The sequence below is a fragment of the Chamaea fasciata genome, unplaced genomic scaffold (assembly GCF_029207755.1).
Source record: "Chamaea fasciata isolate MVZ Bird 193981 ecotype frontalis unplaced genomic scaffold, bChaFas1.0.hap1 SCAF_6, whole genome shotgun sequence".
Lineage (NCBI taxonomy): Eukaryota > Metazoa > Chordata > Aves > Passeriformes > Sylviidae > Chamaea > Chamaea fasciata.
In genome coordinates, this window is record NW_027094091.1 from 11,759,283 (window position 1) to 11,774,940 (window position 15,658).

A 15,658-nucleotide genomic window follows, 5' to 3' on the forward strand; every position below is an offset into this window, starting at 1 on the left:
TAAATATGACTACATTAATGGTATATTTATCTATTCTGTATGAATTCTGGCAGAGTTCAAGAAACATTTGGACACTGCGCTCAGGCACGTGGTGTGACTCTTGGTGATGGTGCTGTTCGGGGTGGGAGTTGAGCTCTGTGATCCTTGTGGGTTCCTTCCCACTTGACATATTCTGTGATTCTGTAATTCAAAGGTTGAGTTTTGTTCCTTTAGTAGAAAGTGAAACTCAAATGTTTAATTACTCAGTGTTCCTCTTTAAACTACCTTGTAAATTGATGTATGATAGATTGTTTCTGATGCATGTTCAACAACATTGAATAGTCCCAGTCATGGACCACAGCTTTGCAGTGTTTAATGCTTTATTGGTAGGGTATAAATTGAGTGTCTATTTATTGAAGCATGACTTTGAAGTGACACACTGGGAAATAATGAGGGCACATTGACAAATGATAATCTGTGATATTGACTTTTCAGGGGTACATGTGTATGTATGTCATGTACAGTATGTCATGTTGGCTTTGTTTTGCAAGCCTTTGTTTATTATGTTTCTCTGAGACTACAGCCTTTTCACCACTTGGGTTTTTTGAAAGAGAAGCATCAAGTAGCAAAACAAATACAGTGAAGTGATTTACAGCTAATGGCAAACCCTTTAGCAAAAGCAAAATATGAGTGCTTCACTCCTTGCCAGAGCCTCCCACACATGAGGGACAGTAGCTGTGCAGTGGGACTGACCTGTTCTGTGGCAGCTGACTGTCTCTCCCTTCCCACAGCCCAGGCTTTCCACTGTTTTGCCTGCCTCTCTTGTCTGTCCCTTCCTCCTTGGCAAGGGAGGCCTTGCCCAGCAGTTAATCCATGGGGATGTTCAGCTTGTGCACACTGTCAAGAAGTTTTATAATATCACGATCTTTGAATGCTTTCTCTCTATTGGAATTCTCATCATGCTAGCAAAACAGTATTTAAGTCTTACTCTCCTTCTGGTTTGTGGTTTTTGGTTTTGTTTTTTTTTGGTTGTTTTTTTTTTTGGCAGGTGCCTGTATTGAAACCCATGGATTTGATGGTAGAAGTCACTCCCAGGAGAATCTTTGCTAATGGTCACACCTATCATGTCAACTCAATATCCGTCAACAGTGACTGTGAGACGTACATGTCAGCGGATGATCTCAGGATTAACCTCTGGCATTTAGCTATCACAGATAGGAGCTTCAGTATCCTTTATTGTGATTCCTTGCTCAGTGTTCATGTTATTAGTAGGGCTTTACAGAGCTATTTTGAAATATTTTTCTGCGGGTTTTAAAATATACCTTTACTTACCAAAAATGCTGATGTACTGTAAGTGACAGCTAAGAGATTGAAAAATCAGGGAATTTTATCTGAAAAATAATGGTGTTGGTTAAAGACATTTAAATAGGAAACAGATGCCAGCTGAATGGTAACTATCCACCTGACTAGAATACTCTGTACTGTTATATACTGAAGACATTTCATGATGAGATACTATACCTTGTTTTGCTGCAAGGTCAGTCCTTACCCTGCCGCTGCTCCTCATTCTCCATCATCCTGCTTCCCAGAACCATAATGCCTGAGATGTGCACAGTTTGGGGGTGAGGCTCAGCTGCTTTGGGTGCGTTGTGTCTGTGATTAATGCAGGCATTGATGTTTCAAGTGCTGGTTTTATCCTGAAAACTCCATTGTGGAGTCGCTCTGGCCATCTGTGAGGCTGCCCCTTGCACTACAACAGGATGCCTTGAAGGGGGAGCAAAAGAAAATGTAGCCAAGAAAAGTGATTCTCTGTGTTTTGCAGAACATAAATAGACTGGTAAGAAGAGAAAGAAGAGAAATAGGTTATGGGGTCAGAATGTTGTGTTCCTTTGACAGTTTCTTTTTGAGTGTATCAAAAGGAGTTAGAAGAATATGTCTCTGTGGGTTTATGTGAGGGCCTATTAGATGTGAAAGTGAAGTTGTCCTGTTGGGGTAGATTTCCTGAGAGAAGGCACCAATGTGATGGGGTGTTCTCTCTGTCTCTGGTGATTGTATTTCTTCCTTTGTGGGCCAGGTCGTCTTTGAAACTTATCCCATAAGTTTGCTAATGTTGCAGGAAACAATGATGTTTAAATCAAACAACACTTATTGTTCTTAAAGAATTACTTTTGCAGGGCCAAGTGACAAGTACCCTTACCCTGGGGATTGTAGTGAATATCTCCTCAATTTGTTTCCAAAATCATACTGTTTTTCTGTCCTTCACCTGCGTAGGTTAAGCAAGCTTAAAAGGGGCCCTCTTTAATATGACTGTTTATTTAGGAACAACTTACATGTGGTATTTCAAACTCCAGCAATGTCTGCTTTGATATCCAAGCAACTGACCTTCCATTCTTTAGTAAGATAGATCAAGATTATTTGGCAGCACACCTATTTGGAGTAGCAGTGTGACTCTGACAGTGTCTTCCTCACAGCGGCTTCACCCTCCGGACTTCTCTCTGTCCTGGACACTTTTACAAGTGACTCTACTGTTTGTTCTCCTCTACTGTCTGTCCTCTTCTAAGGCAAACCAGTGGGTCAGACCAAGCACAGCAATCTCTTTACACCTGTGTATGATCACCAGATCACATTCCAGAATGCTTATGCAAGATAAGGCTTTGCCTTTGGCAATTCCTTTTATTGTATTAAAGCTATTTCATAATCCATGGATTGCCAAGACAAATGTTCCTGAAAAGTTTCAAAAACCAAGTAAATAGTTGGTATTGTAGTTCATGAGGACAACGTGAATTTTTAGTGTCATTTGCCTAACTAAGAGCTTACTGACAGAAATATCAGCCATAAATGAATAGCTGTGTGGACTCTGTTTTAAGCATTAGCCCACTCCTGTGGTGGAGTATTTACTGATAAAATGTGTTTGAAGGTTTCTGTTTGATTCATTGATTTAGCTCTTAAATCATGATAAAGTTTATAATGACACACTAATTTTCTGAGTATGTTCTGAGAATGATGGTGAGAGGGAAATTAGGAGTGTGTTTCTGAGTTTTAGGCTAGGAAGCTTTTCCTGTGTCTGAGACAGAGGCTTTGGGATACTTGGATTTCTGTCTTGGATTGGGATACAGATATTGCTGCTTCTTTTACACTTGAATGAAAATCTGTGAGCATTGTCATGAGAGAGTTCAGGCAGTGATGGGAGATGACACTAGGTAACAGGATAATCAATTCTAGAGGCAAAACGTTCCTGCTAAGGTGCCCATGGTGGCAGCAGGTTGGCTTTTGTGGCTGGATACCTGGATGTATTCAGGAGAGTAGGCTGAGTTAAAGAGGCTATACCCACTGCTATTTCAGACATTATTACCTGTACCTGTCTGTACTCGGCTGTCTAAAACAGGCCATCAGGCAGATTACTTTTACCTATTCTTTGATAGACAGAAATTTTGACATAGGTATTCCAGGAAGAGGTGAGATAGTTACAGAATATTGCTCATGTTGGGGAATTAAATAGGAGGCCATGATAACTGAAAGAAGGGGATGAGTAAGTAAAACTTGCATCAGTCTCCTGACAGGTATCTTTCTGTCCATATAAAGCCCTGTACATCTTGTAAAATTGCAGGGATGTGTTTTTCCCTGGGTAGAAACATCTGTCCCTGAAACTGCATTTCTGTCCCACAGAAAAGCAACTTACATAAAAATCTCCTGGAAGTAGATGAGTTTCTGGTAAGATCAGTGTGTGTGCCAGTTGCAATTAAGACTAGACATATTAAGGTGAAAAAATTCTGCCAAGCAAACAGTTTAAATTATAAATGAATGTTGCTGGGCTTGGTGCCTTCTGTAACACATTTATGGGGATAGGCAGGAAGAGGCTGAGGCTGTTTTAAAAATGCTTGTTTCGCATCTTTTTACTGAATGCAAAAGGGAAATTAAGCATCTTGCTGTTTTACATTCAAGGGTTGATTGCTTGAAATGCATGTTTAAAACAATAAATAGAAAACATTTTTGTTTGAAGTGGATTTTATTAATGAGGGATCTGGCAGGGATGAGTATTTGTCTTTCTCTTTTCCCTCAGAGGCAGCACTGCTACATATAATGACCTACAATCTGTTTACCCAAGAGGCTGGTTGTGACACTGACACAAACAACAAATACAGTGGTAGAGTTTCTGGACATTCTCTTCATGTCTGAACATCTTTACAAACTGCATGGGAAATGCTGGAGAAAGACTGAATCAGCAGCAGTGTGTTTGCCTACTTTACAAGTACTTTGCCCTGTAAAATTTAATTTCCAACAGTTTGGTTATAACCATCGTTTTAGCAGTTTTACAAATCACTGATAATTTTTCATTTCTTTGAAAATACAGAGCAATGGAGATCTTAAATTAATTCTCTTTCTGTAGTCTTTGGGAAAATATTTTAAATCAGCTTTGCAGAATTTGACCAGAATATTTACCTTAGGTAAGGTCTTAGGCAGATAAAATACAACTAGTGCTTTTCTGGTTTGCCTTTTGTATTAGTGTAAGCACTAACTAGGGTGAAAAGCAGACAAGTGAGTTTATGCTATGTCTATGTAAATTTTAATGAGGAGTATGCAGGACTTCTATACATTGCTTCCCACTTGCAATCAGATCTGCTCAGTATTGTTTGGGCAGGAGGAGGCAAGGGAGAGAGGTGGAGGTGAGAGAAAAGGAAGGAGGAAGGTTAGCTTGGTAAATAGTTGCACACGGTGGGATTTTTCAGTTAAAGGTTTAATGTGGTTGGTTGTGTTCTGGAGAGCAAGAGTCAGTGACCTTAATTATGGATGATATTCTGCACTGGAAAAGAAGTAAGGTAAGGGTTGCTGTATTTGTTAGTGTTTGGTCTGAAATGGTTTAGCAGTGTTGCCCATAGTTTAAGCCTTTAGATAGTCATCTTGGGTGAGGTGAATGAGGAAAAAGGACTGCCAGGAGCATACTGATAAGGCTTACTTGCCATTAGCAGCAATCTTTGGACTATCTAGCTGCACTAAATATTCTTTATGAGAATGTATTTGGATTGCTCACAGAACTGTGTAGCTCATAGCACTTGAACTCCCTTCATTTCCTGGTAGCACACTATTTCACTCTAGAGGCTGTCGTGGCATTGCTATGGAAACAACATCGCTGTTTCCAGCATGTGCTCATCTTGAGACTCATCTTGACTAAAATACTCATTTCTCAGTCAGATCAATATAGTCCAGGGTTATCCTGCTTTAATAAAAAATTCCTTCTTCTGTGTCCCAAAAGGGTTAAGCTAATTAGCAAATCACCATAGGGCCTTCTTGTAGTCTAATGTATTCTGGTATTTGAGGCATATCTTGGATAGTCAGTTTGTTAGGCACCATATCTTGGGAAAATGAATTTACTTAAGAAATAAACAACAGGGAAAAAATGGAAGAATCCAAAATAACATGGTACAGTGATGGAGACCAAGTTTGTGGCAGCCCACTGTGCATGTGTATGTAGTGCGTATATAGAGCAAATACAGAGTGCTCAGTATACTCAGTGTTAGTATGTGAAAGCTAAACTGAAAGCAGATCTGCAGTATTGTCTTGTTATTTGTGGAGGAAGTTTGTACCCTTGAGTGAGATAAGGCTGTTTGTTGTATAAAAGTGCCTGGGCCAGTGTGACTGTGCACAAGCTGTGTGCACAAGGATGCATTTTCTGTGCTCTCAAAAGCATGTCTGTGCTGTGTGAGAAACTGCTGCCACCCCCACCCACAGCACTGTTTTCCTACAGAACACACCTTCTGTTTGAGAGATGGCAGACCTTATTTCTCTTTTGAGAGCTCTGTGTAATCCATGTTAGCATTTCCTATTCTGTCAAGAAGAGTGTGTCAATCTCTACCAGGTATTTAAAAGGTGAATATTCTACCATGGAGTCATATTCCAGCTGAGTTGCTGTGAGCAACATTTGAGTAGCTTTTCCTCAAATTTGTGTTCTTTAGTTCTTTACTTCCTAGAGTCTCTCCCTCTCCCACATGCCTTGTGTCTCTCTGGTAAAGAAGGATGAAGATGCCTGCAAAGCTAAAATCAGGTCTGTAAATTTGAGGATTGCAGAAGTGTCATGTACACTGATCCCATGGTTTGGAGAGCTCTTTTATTCTAACTCTTGAGACATGTTTGCTTTGCCTTTCTCATTAAAACACTCCTATGTGAACAACTGAGGGGGGGAAAAGCTGTTTCAATGAGCTGATTAGATTCCAGGTTGATGGAATTCCTTTGCTAGACTCCACGTTTTCAGAACGGAATACTGTCTGTCTAGTAAAAGGGTCTTCTACTAAGAGCTGACAGTGGCAAACCCAAAGATTTTTGTATCTGACTTGTAGTCCTTAAGCCTTGTAGACCCTTGTCTTTCCCAAGAATTTTCCAGTCATGTTACTCTTACCTGAAGCAATGGAATGTTTTTTCAGTAGAGGGAAATTCATTGTTACCCATTTAGCAACAATTCACGATCTATTTCAGGTTGTTTTAAAGTGATTTGATTGTCAAAGCTCTGCAAAAAGACAAGTTCCATTCACTTTGCCTTTTAACTTTTGGGTTTTGAGATCTTTTCAGCTTATTAAAAATAAATCATTTTGAAATTGCCTGTGAAACTACAGATACCAAATCACCTGGTAACTTGAGGATCATTTACACTGGTGCGGTTTGGTAATAACTTTTGCTAAGATGTAATTAGTAGATTAGCAGCAGGTGCTGTACTTCTTATATAGGTTTTATTCCTAATGTTTATTATTTCTGTGTCAAGAAAGGTATTTATGAGGGGTAATAGACTATAAATCATGTATGGAGGCTTAGGATAGGAACAAACTCCAACATAAAGCTCCATAAAGTGCTGCTGATGGGACCACAGCAAAGTGCTGTATAGATATGATGGTGTTAAGGGTACTTAAGGGAATTCTTGAAATCATGAAAAATAGCCCCTTATTTCTGGAAGGATTCTTTTAATTAAGCAAGCAGAAAGTATAAGCAATTCAGATCATCTCCAGAACTAGACACAGCACTCCAGGTGGAGTCTCACCAGAGTGGAGTAGAGGGGCAAAATCCCCTCCCTTGGCCCGCTGCCCACACTGCATTGGGTGCAGTCCAGGGCATGGTGGGTGTCTGGGCTGTGAGTGAACCCAGTCTCTCACTCACCAGCATCCCCAAGTCCTTCTGGGCAGGGCTGCTCTTGATCCCATAACCCCCAGCCCATACCAGGGCCTGCCCTGAACCAGGTGCAGCACCTTGTACTTGATACTGTTAAACCTCATCAGATCCTCTTGGGCCCACTTCTTGAGCTTGTCCAGGTCCTTCCAGGCATGTCCTTGGTGTGTGTTTTTGGCTGCGTGTTAGGAAAAATGCAGTCGGGATTCTTCTATTAAAATCACACAAGAAATATTTTTAATGTCAGTCAAGGGATTAAATTAGTAAATAGGTAATGGTAATAGGTAAATAGTATGTGTAACTGTAAGTTGTCATCTTCTCTGAGCTGCATAGAATCCCAGTAGTAAACTGAGCCTTTCATGAACTCTCCATAGACTCATTTGTAAGAAAAATTCTGTGTGTCCCCAGTGCAAAGTGCCAAGAGAGAACTGCATTTCTAGGACCGCTAAAATGACTTTAGTAGGCACTAACATAGATAGAGCCTCAAAAAAAGCACTGAGTTGTCTTCCACTTCTGTTTAGGTAAAACTACATCCAATTCAGATACAATATTATTTCTGATGTGGTCATCATTATTTAGAATATCTTAATTGAGTACAGCTTTTAAGCTTTTCAGAGTAAGAACAGTTGTATGTATGTGAGCTTGTGCAAATTGCAGTCTTTATAACTAGCTGTGTAATTCAAATACTAGATAATAATTCCAGCAGTAAGGCTGTGTGAGTGGGCACTATAAAGACCTTACAGATTATTTGTTTTCAAGAAGTACTGAGAAGTCTCAGTATCTTTTAGGAGACCTCTTAAGCATCTATAAATGCAGATTTAGAGAGCTCTGAAAACCATGACTAAACCTGCAGAAGGGGTCTTCCAATACTTCATTTGGTTTTGCTTCTTGCCAGAGGACACTTTGTGATCCCTGTCAGAAACAATTGCTTTTAACTATTCTGATTACCTTAAATTGACTCCTATCTTAGGAATTTGACTGTCAGCCAGTCAGAGAGAATTGGATGACAGAGCATGACTGATAGCCAAAGGAGCAATATCAGAGCTAGTTAAGCAGTGTCTTGGCATTGAATCTCTGAGTGAAATCCTCCTGGCCATGCAGCTGAAATGTGTATTGCTGCGAAAGCCAACAGTGTATGGCTGGAGTGTGACACCAGTGTCATCAGGGCATGGGATAATGTTATGGAAATATTCCCTATCTAGTCATCCTCCAAAATAAATAAATTGGAAAAGTTGAATTTGGCTGTGAAAAACTAATTACAGCTGAGGTATACTTGGCAATGACCAGTCTCTTCCTTTTTCTGCAGTTACTTTTAAAGAAGTTAATTCAAGGTGGTTTGAGCGAAGCTATAGCCTTGGGATAATTACTGCACTGTAGATTTATTGTTTAATAGAAATATTAATTTGTTAATCAGAATACATAATTTTCTTACTTATCACTCCTGTCCACACACTACTTGAAGTATGTGATTACGTTATTCTTTTAATGGATTTCTTTATCCGGCCCTCTGTCTTCTCTAACGCAGTTGTCCCCAGATAGACACCCATACCTATGATTTCATTTTTGCAGAGGTAAGGAAAAACATAGCCTGAGGCTTTAAAATAAAAATACTCTTGCTTTTTGAAAATGTATAGTGAATTGTAAAAAAAAATAAAAATTACTGGGATTGTAGCAAATGATAAAGAATAGTGTGAAATCCTGACCCTGTAAAAACCATTTCAGGATTCCTTAACAGTGCATTAAAGATCACAACTGAGATTTCACTGAATTCATGTGTTTGTAGAGCGATCTAGACAATGCAGCTCTAGGACATAGTTAAAATTTTACAATAGGTGCAAATGTATCTCCATAGAGCCAATTGCTTTCCCATTTAATAGTCGCAGTAGCAAACAAGTTATTATTTTGTATCAGGAGTGCCCTTTAAAATATCGTTATCTCAACCTTCCTCAAATTCATTGATATGGAAGAGAGAAAGTGCACTTAATAGAGCTGAAATGAATGTTACCAGCAACCACCATATTTCCGTTTTCACCAAAGTAATTTCAGGTGTTATCCAGAATCTGGGATCCTTAGCAGAGAGGGACTTGGGAACTATGTCAAAGAATATATTAAATTACAGATAAAGGGTCATGTCATGACTGATCCTCATCTAAGCTGCACTCATATTTTAGAGTAATGTGACTGCAGTCAATGAAGTTATTCCTGTGGAAATGGGTAACAGGATTCAGTCCAAGATTTATTGTCTTACTAATTTTATTTCTTCAGCTGATGAGTTTTAATCAGTGTGTTGTCATTGTGGAAGCTTTTAAATTGCATGCTTCTGTTTCTCTCCGGATTAATTTCTCATTGAAGCATTTTGAAAATGAGCCATTCTCTGTTGTCACAGGTGCAGTCGGTGTATCCAACTTGAAAAAGATATATTATGAATTTATTGAAAGTTAGACAAAAAAACCCCATTTACACAGTTTTAGGTACAATTATATGAAAAGATAATGTATAAATAATTTAATCAACTCTGCCAGAGGCGAGAATTCTCTTAAATGAGTCTAATTATTCTAATTCCCATGCGAGTTTGGACTTGAAATCAACCTTGCAAAGCACAATCTTTCTCAGAGTATTAACATAAAAAAAGAAGAAAATATAACTTGCTTTGCTCATTAGCTAAAAAATCTTTAGCTTGAGAAGTACTCATACAAAGACAGATGTCACAAAAATGCTCACGTGGTCATCTCAGGTATTGTGTCAAGCTTGAAGTCTGTACCTGTGTGTTCTGTGTGAGCTGTCAGAGCCTGAGATCCTGGAAGCTTTTCTCACTATTAAAAGAGCTGGGACACTCTCATTAATGCACACATTACTTTATTTTGTGTTGTCATAATACACACTGGTAAGGACTGCACGTGAAATTGCAGTAGTTTGCACCTTTGGAATACAAATGCTCTGTAAATAAAGGCCATATTAACTTCCACAGAGTTATAGCACCAGTTTTAAGAACGTCTATTTTGACTGTTGTCACTGCATGCTGATAGGCATTTTTCAAAATTCTTTCAAGTGAATTAAGCAACCAGATAGTAAGTCTTGGCACTAGATTTTATTCAGGTATCTTATGTAATATGTATAGGTGATTTGAATGTAAGTTTTATTAGTGTTTTAAAGCAGATATTTTTCAGAAATATCTGGCTATTTTTGAAGATAGTTTTCTTTCACTCATTCCGTAACAAGCATGCAGGGAGGGGGGAGAGCTTTATTCTCTGGAAGACACTTCTAGCTAGCTAAAGTTTGCAAAAATGTATCATTTGTGACTTGAATTGAAAAATCAATAAAAATATGGAATTACTCAGCCTAGTGCAGTGCAAATACTACTGTATTTGGGGTTTCTCAAATGTATATGAAAGAATAAGTTGCATATTGTGAAAGAAAAATAGCCACCAAAATGCTCTAAAGAATCTATACCCTCCAGCTGGAATTTCTGTCTGCTTTTATTTAAGAGACAGATCTTCCTCATATGCATGGGATTTTAGTAATTACCTGGAAGAAATTTTTTGATAGGAATTATGTGTTATCATGTAGGTTATTCACAAAATAAATGAGGAAAAAAAGAGAAAGGAAAAAAAAAAGACATTTTATTTCTTAATTCCAAGTTATGTGGGAAAAAATACCTGGCTATTTTTAAGGTGGAGTTTGGGCAATTTTTTATGTCATATTTCTCGGTATTACCTGGGACTCTATTCAGCAAGCTAAATAGATTCCTCTCAGTTTTCTGTTAAGCATCTAATGTATTTTAGGAAAGGTTTGTCAACTAAGAGGTTTTATTGCTTTTGTTTATGAATTTTCCTTGCCTTATTAATTTTGAATCACTCTTTTCTTGGAACCTTTGCCAGTATGTAGTACATGATGCCACTTAACAATACTACATAGAACAGCACTGCCTAAGAGAAGCTCAGCTGGGGGACTTAATAGGGCTCCTCTATTAATAATTTATGTGTACCTGAGGCTTTTCTGGTATTTGTGTTCCAAGTGTAACATTAAGTGTGCCACAGTAGTTTCAGACAAATCATAATCAATTCATATGCAAATATATGAACTAAATATGACTTTGCAATCTTTCAATGACTGAGTGACTCCAGGTGTACATTTACAAATTCAGGTCTTCCTCTGTTGATTCATCCACTTAACTTTTCTTTCAGCTGTGTGTATGCAGATAATGATGCCTTTGCTCTTGAAAATTTGAATTTGCATGTAGTTGTTGCTAAAGCAGGCATGTGACTGTGTGTACAGCTGAAAATGTGGGCATTCCATTAAAAAAAAACAAGCCAAACAATCTGTTCCTAAATAAATTAAAGTTTTCCAGTATCTACTTCTAAATTCATTATTCTCTAAGTAAATCATTGATTGCAATGTGTTTGAGCAGGCCTATCTGTGATGAAGTTTGGATGTGATCTGCACCATTTAAAATGGTTTCCTCCCTAGCAGTGCTACTCTACAATTCTCTGCTCTCAGCACTTAGTCAAATGTTGCAGCTACTTCATAGGCAGTTTCTCTTATATAGAAGAGTTGTTTTTCTGCAACTTGCACACAGCAAAGTCTGATGTTTACTGAATTTATGGCAGTGAAAGCAATTTCCTAAAATTTTACTAAGTACATATAAAAGATGTTGATTCTTTTTTCAAGTAATATTTGTGTGATGGAGGTTCAGGGTTTTCTTGCTGCTGTTTCTTTTTATCCCACCCAGATAATAGGAATGCAAAGTAATTCTGATGTTGCAAAAATCAGAATGAGATCTCTCAAATTCGGAATGAGTCTTTAGACCAGTATGCATTCTGGGAGAAAGTTGCAAAAGACAAATGTAATTATGAGAATAGTAATAACAACTTCTCAAAACCAATTAATCAAGAAGAGAACCTAGTGAATACTCCCATGACTGGAGAGCTGCAGGTAGGGAGGAGAGAGGCCACTACATCAGAATCCAGTCATGCTGGCTCTTAAATTAACCTTTGTCAATCCTTTGCCACTTCCTGCCTCAGTTTCATTTTCTGTAAAACATTAGCACTGATGCTGACTCTATTTTGCTTTCAAACCTAATGAATGGAAAATGTTTCTAATACTACTTTGAATTTCTTGCCATGTATCTCCAGTTCCAAATGAAACTTGAGACAGAAATTCCAGAAGTTTCAGCTTTGGCCCAGAAGTTTGATGTTTAGGTTACATTCTTGAACAACTCTTGTTCCATCATACTGAGGCACTCTGGTTTCTATGATTGCCAGATAAATCAGTAACATCTTGGTTCCTAAACATATAGGAAGGGTCTGAGTGTTCACCTTTGGGCTCCTCATGTGTTGTGTTATGATGTTAGAAGAAATAGAGAGCAAAATCAGGCGTGACTGTGACTGGAGCATTAAATACTGGACTGTGAGGAGACTTGTGCCAGCTTGTACTGACACTGGTATGCTGAGGATAAATGGAAGGCCATTGCCCAAGGAACATCATTCCAGCATGCAGAGCCCTTATTACCCACACTGTATAAAAGTGCACAGCCAATAATACAGGACGATATACTGAATATATCATTCTGTCTCTGAATGGGCTAGATCTCAACCTCTTGTTTGGCCAACATGGCCAAATTCTCTTTTGTGGCTAGTTCTAGCTGAAGAGATGGAAAGTTTATTGCTACTGCAGCCTTTTAGCTATGACCATGACTTTGCTTCTTCCACTAACAGCTCTTTGTCATCTATCTTAGCCTGTAATCCTTGACTTAAGACACCTCAGAAGTCCACAGAACTGTGTTAACATTACTTAATCTCTTCTTTGTATGCTCTTTGTACGTCTTCTTTATATTGTGAACAATTCCTTTGTGTTTGCATAGCGCCTAATGTAATTGGCTATGGTTTGGCCTTCCACACAGAGCTAACAGGCCCCATAGTGGTTTTCACTCTATCTCATAATCCTGATACGAGGAAAACTACAGAAGCATTTGTACTATTGTAATGGCACTGCCAGAAAGCCTTTGACAAAGAAATTTTATTTCCAATCAAAATCAAGTCAATTAGATTGGTATTTTCAGCAAATCACCACCACTGTTAGACTGTTGCCAAAGTTCCAAACTCCAGTATGATGTCTGAAGAATCACTGTTATAAATACCATGGAGTTAAATATAGATTTGGGCAGACACTGTACAACTTAGTATGGATCAATACCTTGTATTAACAGGTATTAGGTTCAAGGCAGCTGGGACAAGCACACACTTACGCAGTTCCTGCTTTTGTGGCCCAGAAGAGTCAAATGATACAGAAAATTTAAGTGCAACTCTCTGGACTTCAAATAAAATTCATATAGTACATGCTTTTAGTGGAGCACTGGGCAAATGCTGTGCAATAGAAAACATTGACACTGTGGCTATTAGGAGTACTTGGAATATAAATACTCACTTTGCCTAAGGTAAAACACTGGAATTTGAAGAAAAGGTCACATCTATTAACCTATTGACAGTTCATTTCAGGACCCCTTGACTCTTGGACAGCAGGCCTGAAATACAGATCATGAGAAGCTGGACCCTGTCCAATGCTGTCCATACTGTCAAGTTATGCCTATTGCAGAATTGTCATTCAAAAGTGAAAACATAGAGTTTCATATATATATATAAGAAATGGGAGGAAAGGAGTTGAAGGTTATTGAGAAGTTAGGGCTTGCTTCTTTCATTGATAATAAGGTTGATGTAGTCACATCATGATGTTGTCAAGCACACTGAGGCCTTATGTACCCAGCCTAGATGAAAACTGAAGCCATTTGGAATTAATTTTCTTACCCGTCACATGGTGTAGGAATGATATAACCATCATGTAGGAAGTGTAAAACTGGTAGAGCTTGGTTTGTAGGCATCACAGTTCCCTCCTTGTAATGAAAATAGTGTGCACTAAATGACTAACAGGGAAAACCACTCAGAGAAATGCGTATATTAAAACTGTAGAGCCTCAGCAGGACCACAGTAATCAATTACTCTAAACTGAAGCCCTGGCAGCTTCCATGAATTGCTATTGATTTCACCTACTAGTCAGTGAATCTTTCTAGGTCTAGGCTGAAATGTAGGTGTGAGATGCAGACCAAATTAGTAACCTGAACAAACCTCTGTGGAAAACATAGGGAACAGCCAGGTTTGGTAAGATATGTAATGCTGAAGGTTATTTTTTGAAAGTGCTTAAATTTGCAAAAACCAAAGTCCCACGCAGGGATAAAAATGAAGTGTCATATCAGCATATATTGAAATAAGAAAGATGAGAGTTTAATTTTTCTTGTGAAGTTACTATGGAAAATTTTGTCTGGCTTTCTAAAGAAAGCCTCTTCTCCTCCTCCTCCATTGCAGTTGAATAAAGGGGGGAGGGGGCAAGTAATTTTTTTTCTCGAGCCTTCTTCTGACCATAAATACTATTTCTTTCTTGCAGTGAACCCACAAGTCATTTAAAAATTATTCCAAAATAATGATAGAAGATTCAATCCTTTATATGCCATAGCATGTGAGCTACAAATTTGTTCTCTACAAAATTCAGTTTCTTGTAGAATTCCTTGATGGTTTCAGGAAGACGAAGCAACTGTTTCTTTATGCATACTGTTCACTTCAAAGGGCATTCAATCTGTTTTGAGGAGGCTGCTGTGTTTCCATTATCATATAAGGAAACTTATTCTGGGACCTTTTTTCCTCAGCAGGAACCCTGTGTATTTTCCACGTTCTCATTATACATGTTTTGGCATGAGCATAAAGCAGGCATGCTCATTTATATTCTAGCTGATCAAGAGGAGAAGTCTGATTAATATGAATTTTGGATCAAGGTGAGGGTCAACTTTGTACCCTGCAATAAAAGGAACTTTCTAGAGTGACTTCTCCCAGAGGGGAATATTTCTGTTAGATCAGTGGCCCAGAGGCAATGGAACAAATTTTCTTCCTCCTGTTATCCTCATTTTGCTATCAGCTGCACAACAGCAGCACACAATATTGGATTAGAGCTAAACATACCATGTAACTGAATTGTGTACTCAGATCACATTCCTCACACTGCATATCATTGCAGGTTGTTAATCATGCCTTTCCTTATGCTCTTTCCTCTCAGAATTTTTCTTCTCTCCCCCTCACCACTTCCTCAGATCTTTCCCTAAAGCCTCCTCACAGCCAGGCTCTGCCCTGCTCACTCTCCTTTGTTATTCTTCTGTTCTTGAATAATTTGGGGAAGACAACGTAGATATTCAGCCGAAGTTAAGGTTATGTTGCCTTGGAGTATCTTTGTTGCCTTTTTCAAAATTGCCTTTCCTGGTCTTGTAGCTCTACTAACCTAACTGTGAGAACATCATCATTCACCATTGTAGTTGCCAAGTGTACTCGACCTTTTATTTCCATTTTGCTGTGGAGAGCATCTATAAAGTCTGCTGGCCTCTTCATAGCTTTATCCTCTTTCATGGAGCCAAGTAGTGGAGGACAGGCCTGGTATGTAAGACAGCAAATAGTTAAGGGGGAAGGACCTGTTCTATTTTTTGCAAGCAAGAATA

At 38.6% G+C, this 15,658-nt stretch overlaps 1 protein-coding gene across 7 annotated transcripts in view; it reads left to right on the forward strand.

Annotated features, from left to right (window-relative positions):
• PPP2R2C (protein phosphatase 2 regulatory subunit Bgamma) overlaps positions 1-15,658 on the forward strand; it is a 194,155-nt gene that overhangs the window by 145,000 nt on the left and 33,497 nt on the right. For all 7 annotated transcript variants that reach the window (XM_066185421.1, XM_066185427.1, XM_066185422.1 and 4 more), the window contains one exon: positions 1,028-1,205. In XM_066185421.1, the coding sequence (XP_066041518.1) occupies positions 1,028-1,205 (178 nt within the window). The remainder of the gene's footprint in view (positions 1-1,027; positions 1,206-15,658) is intronic.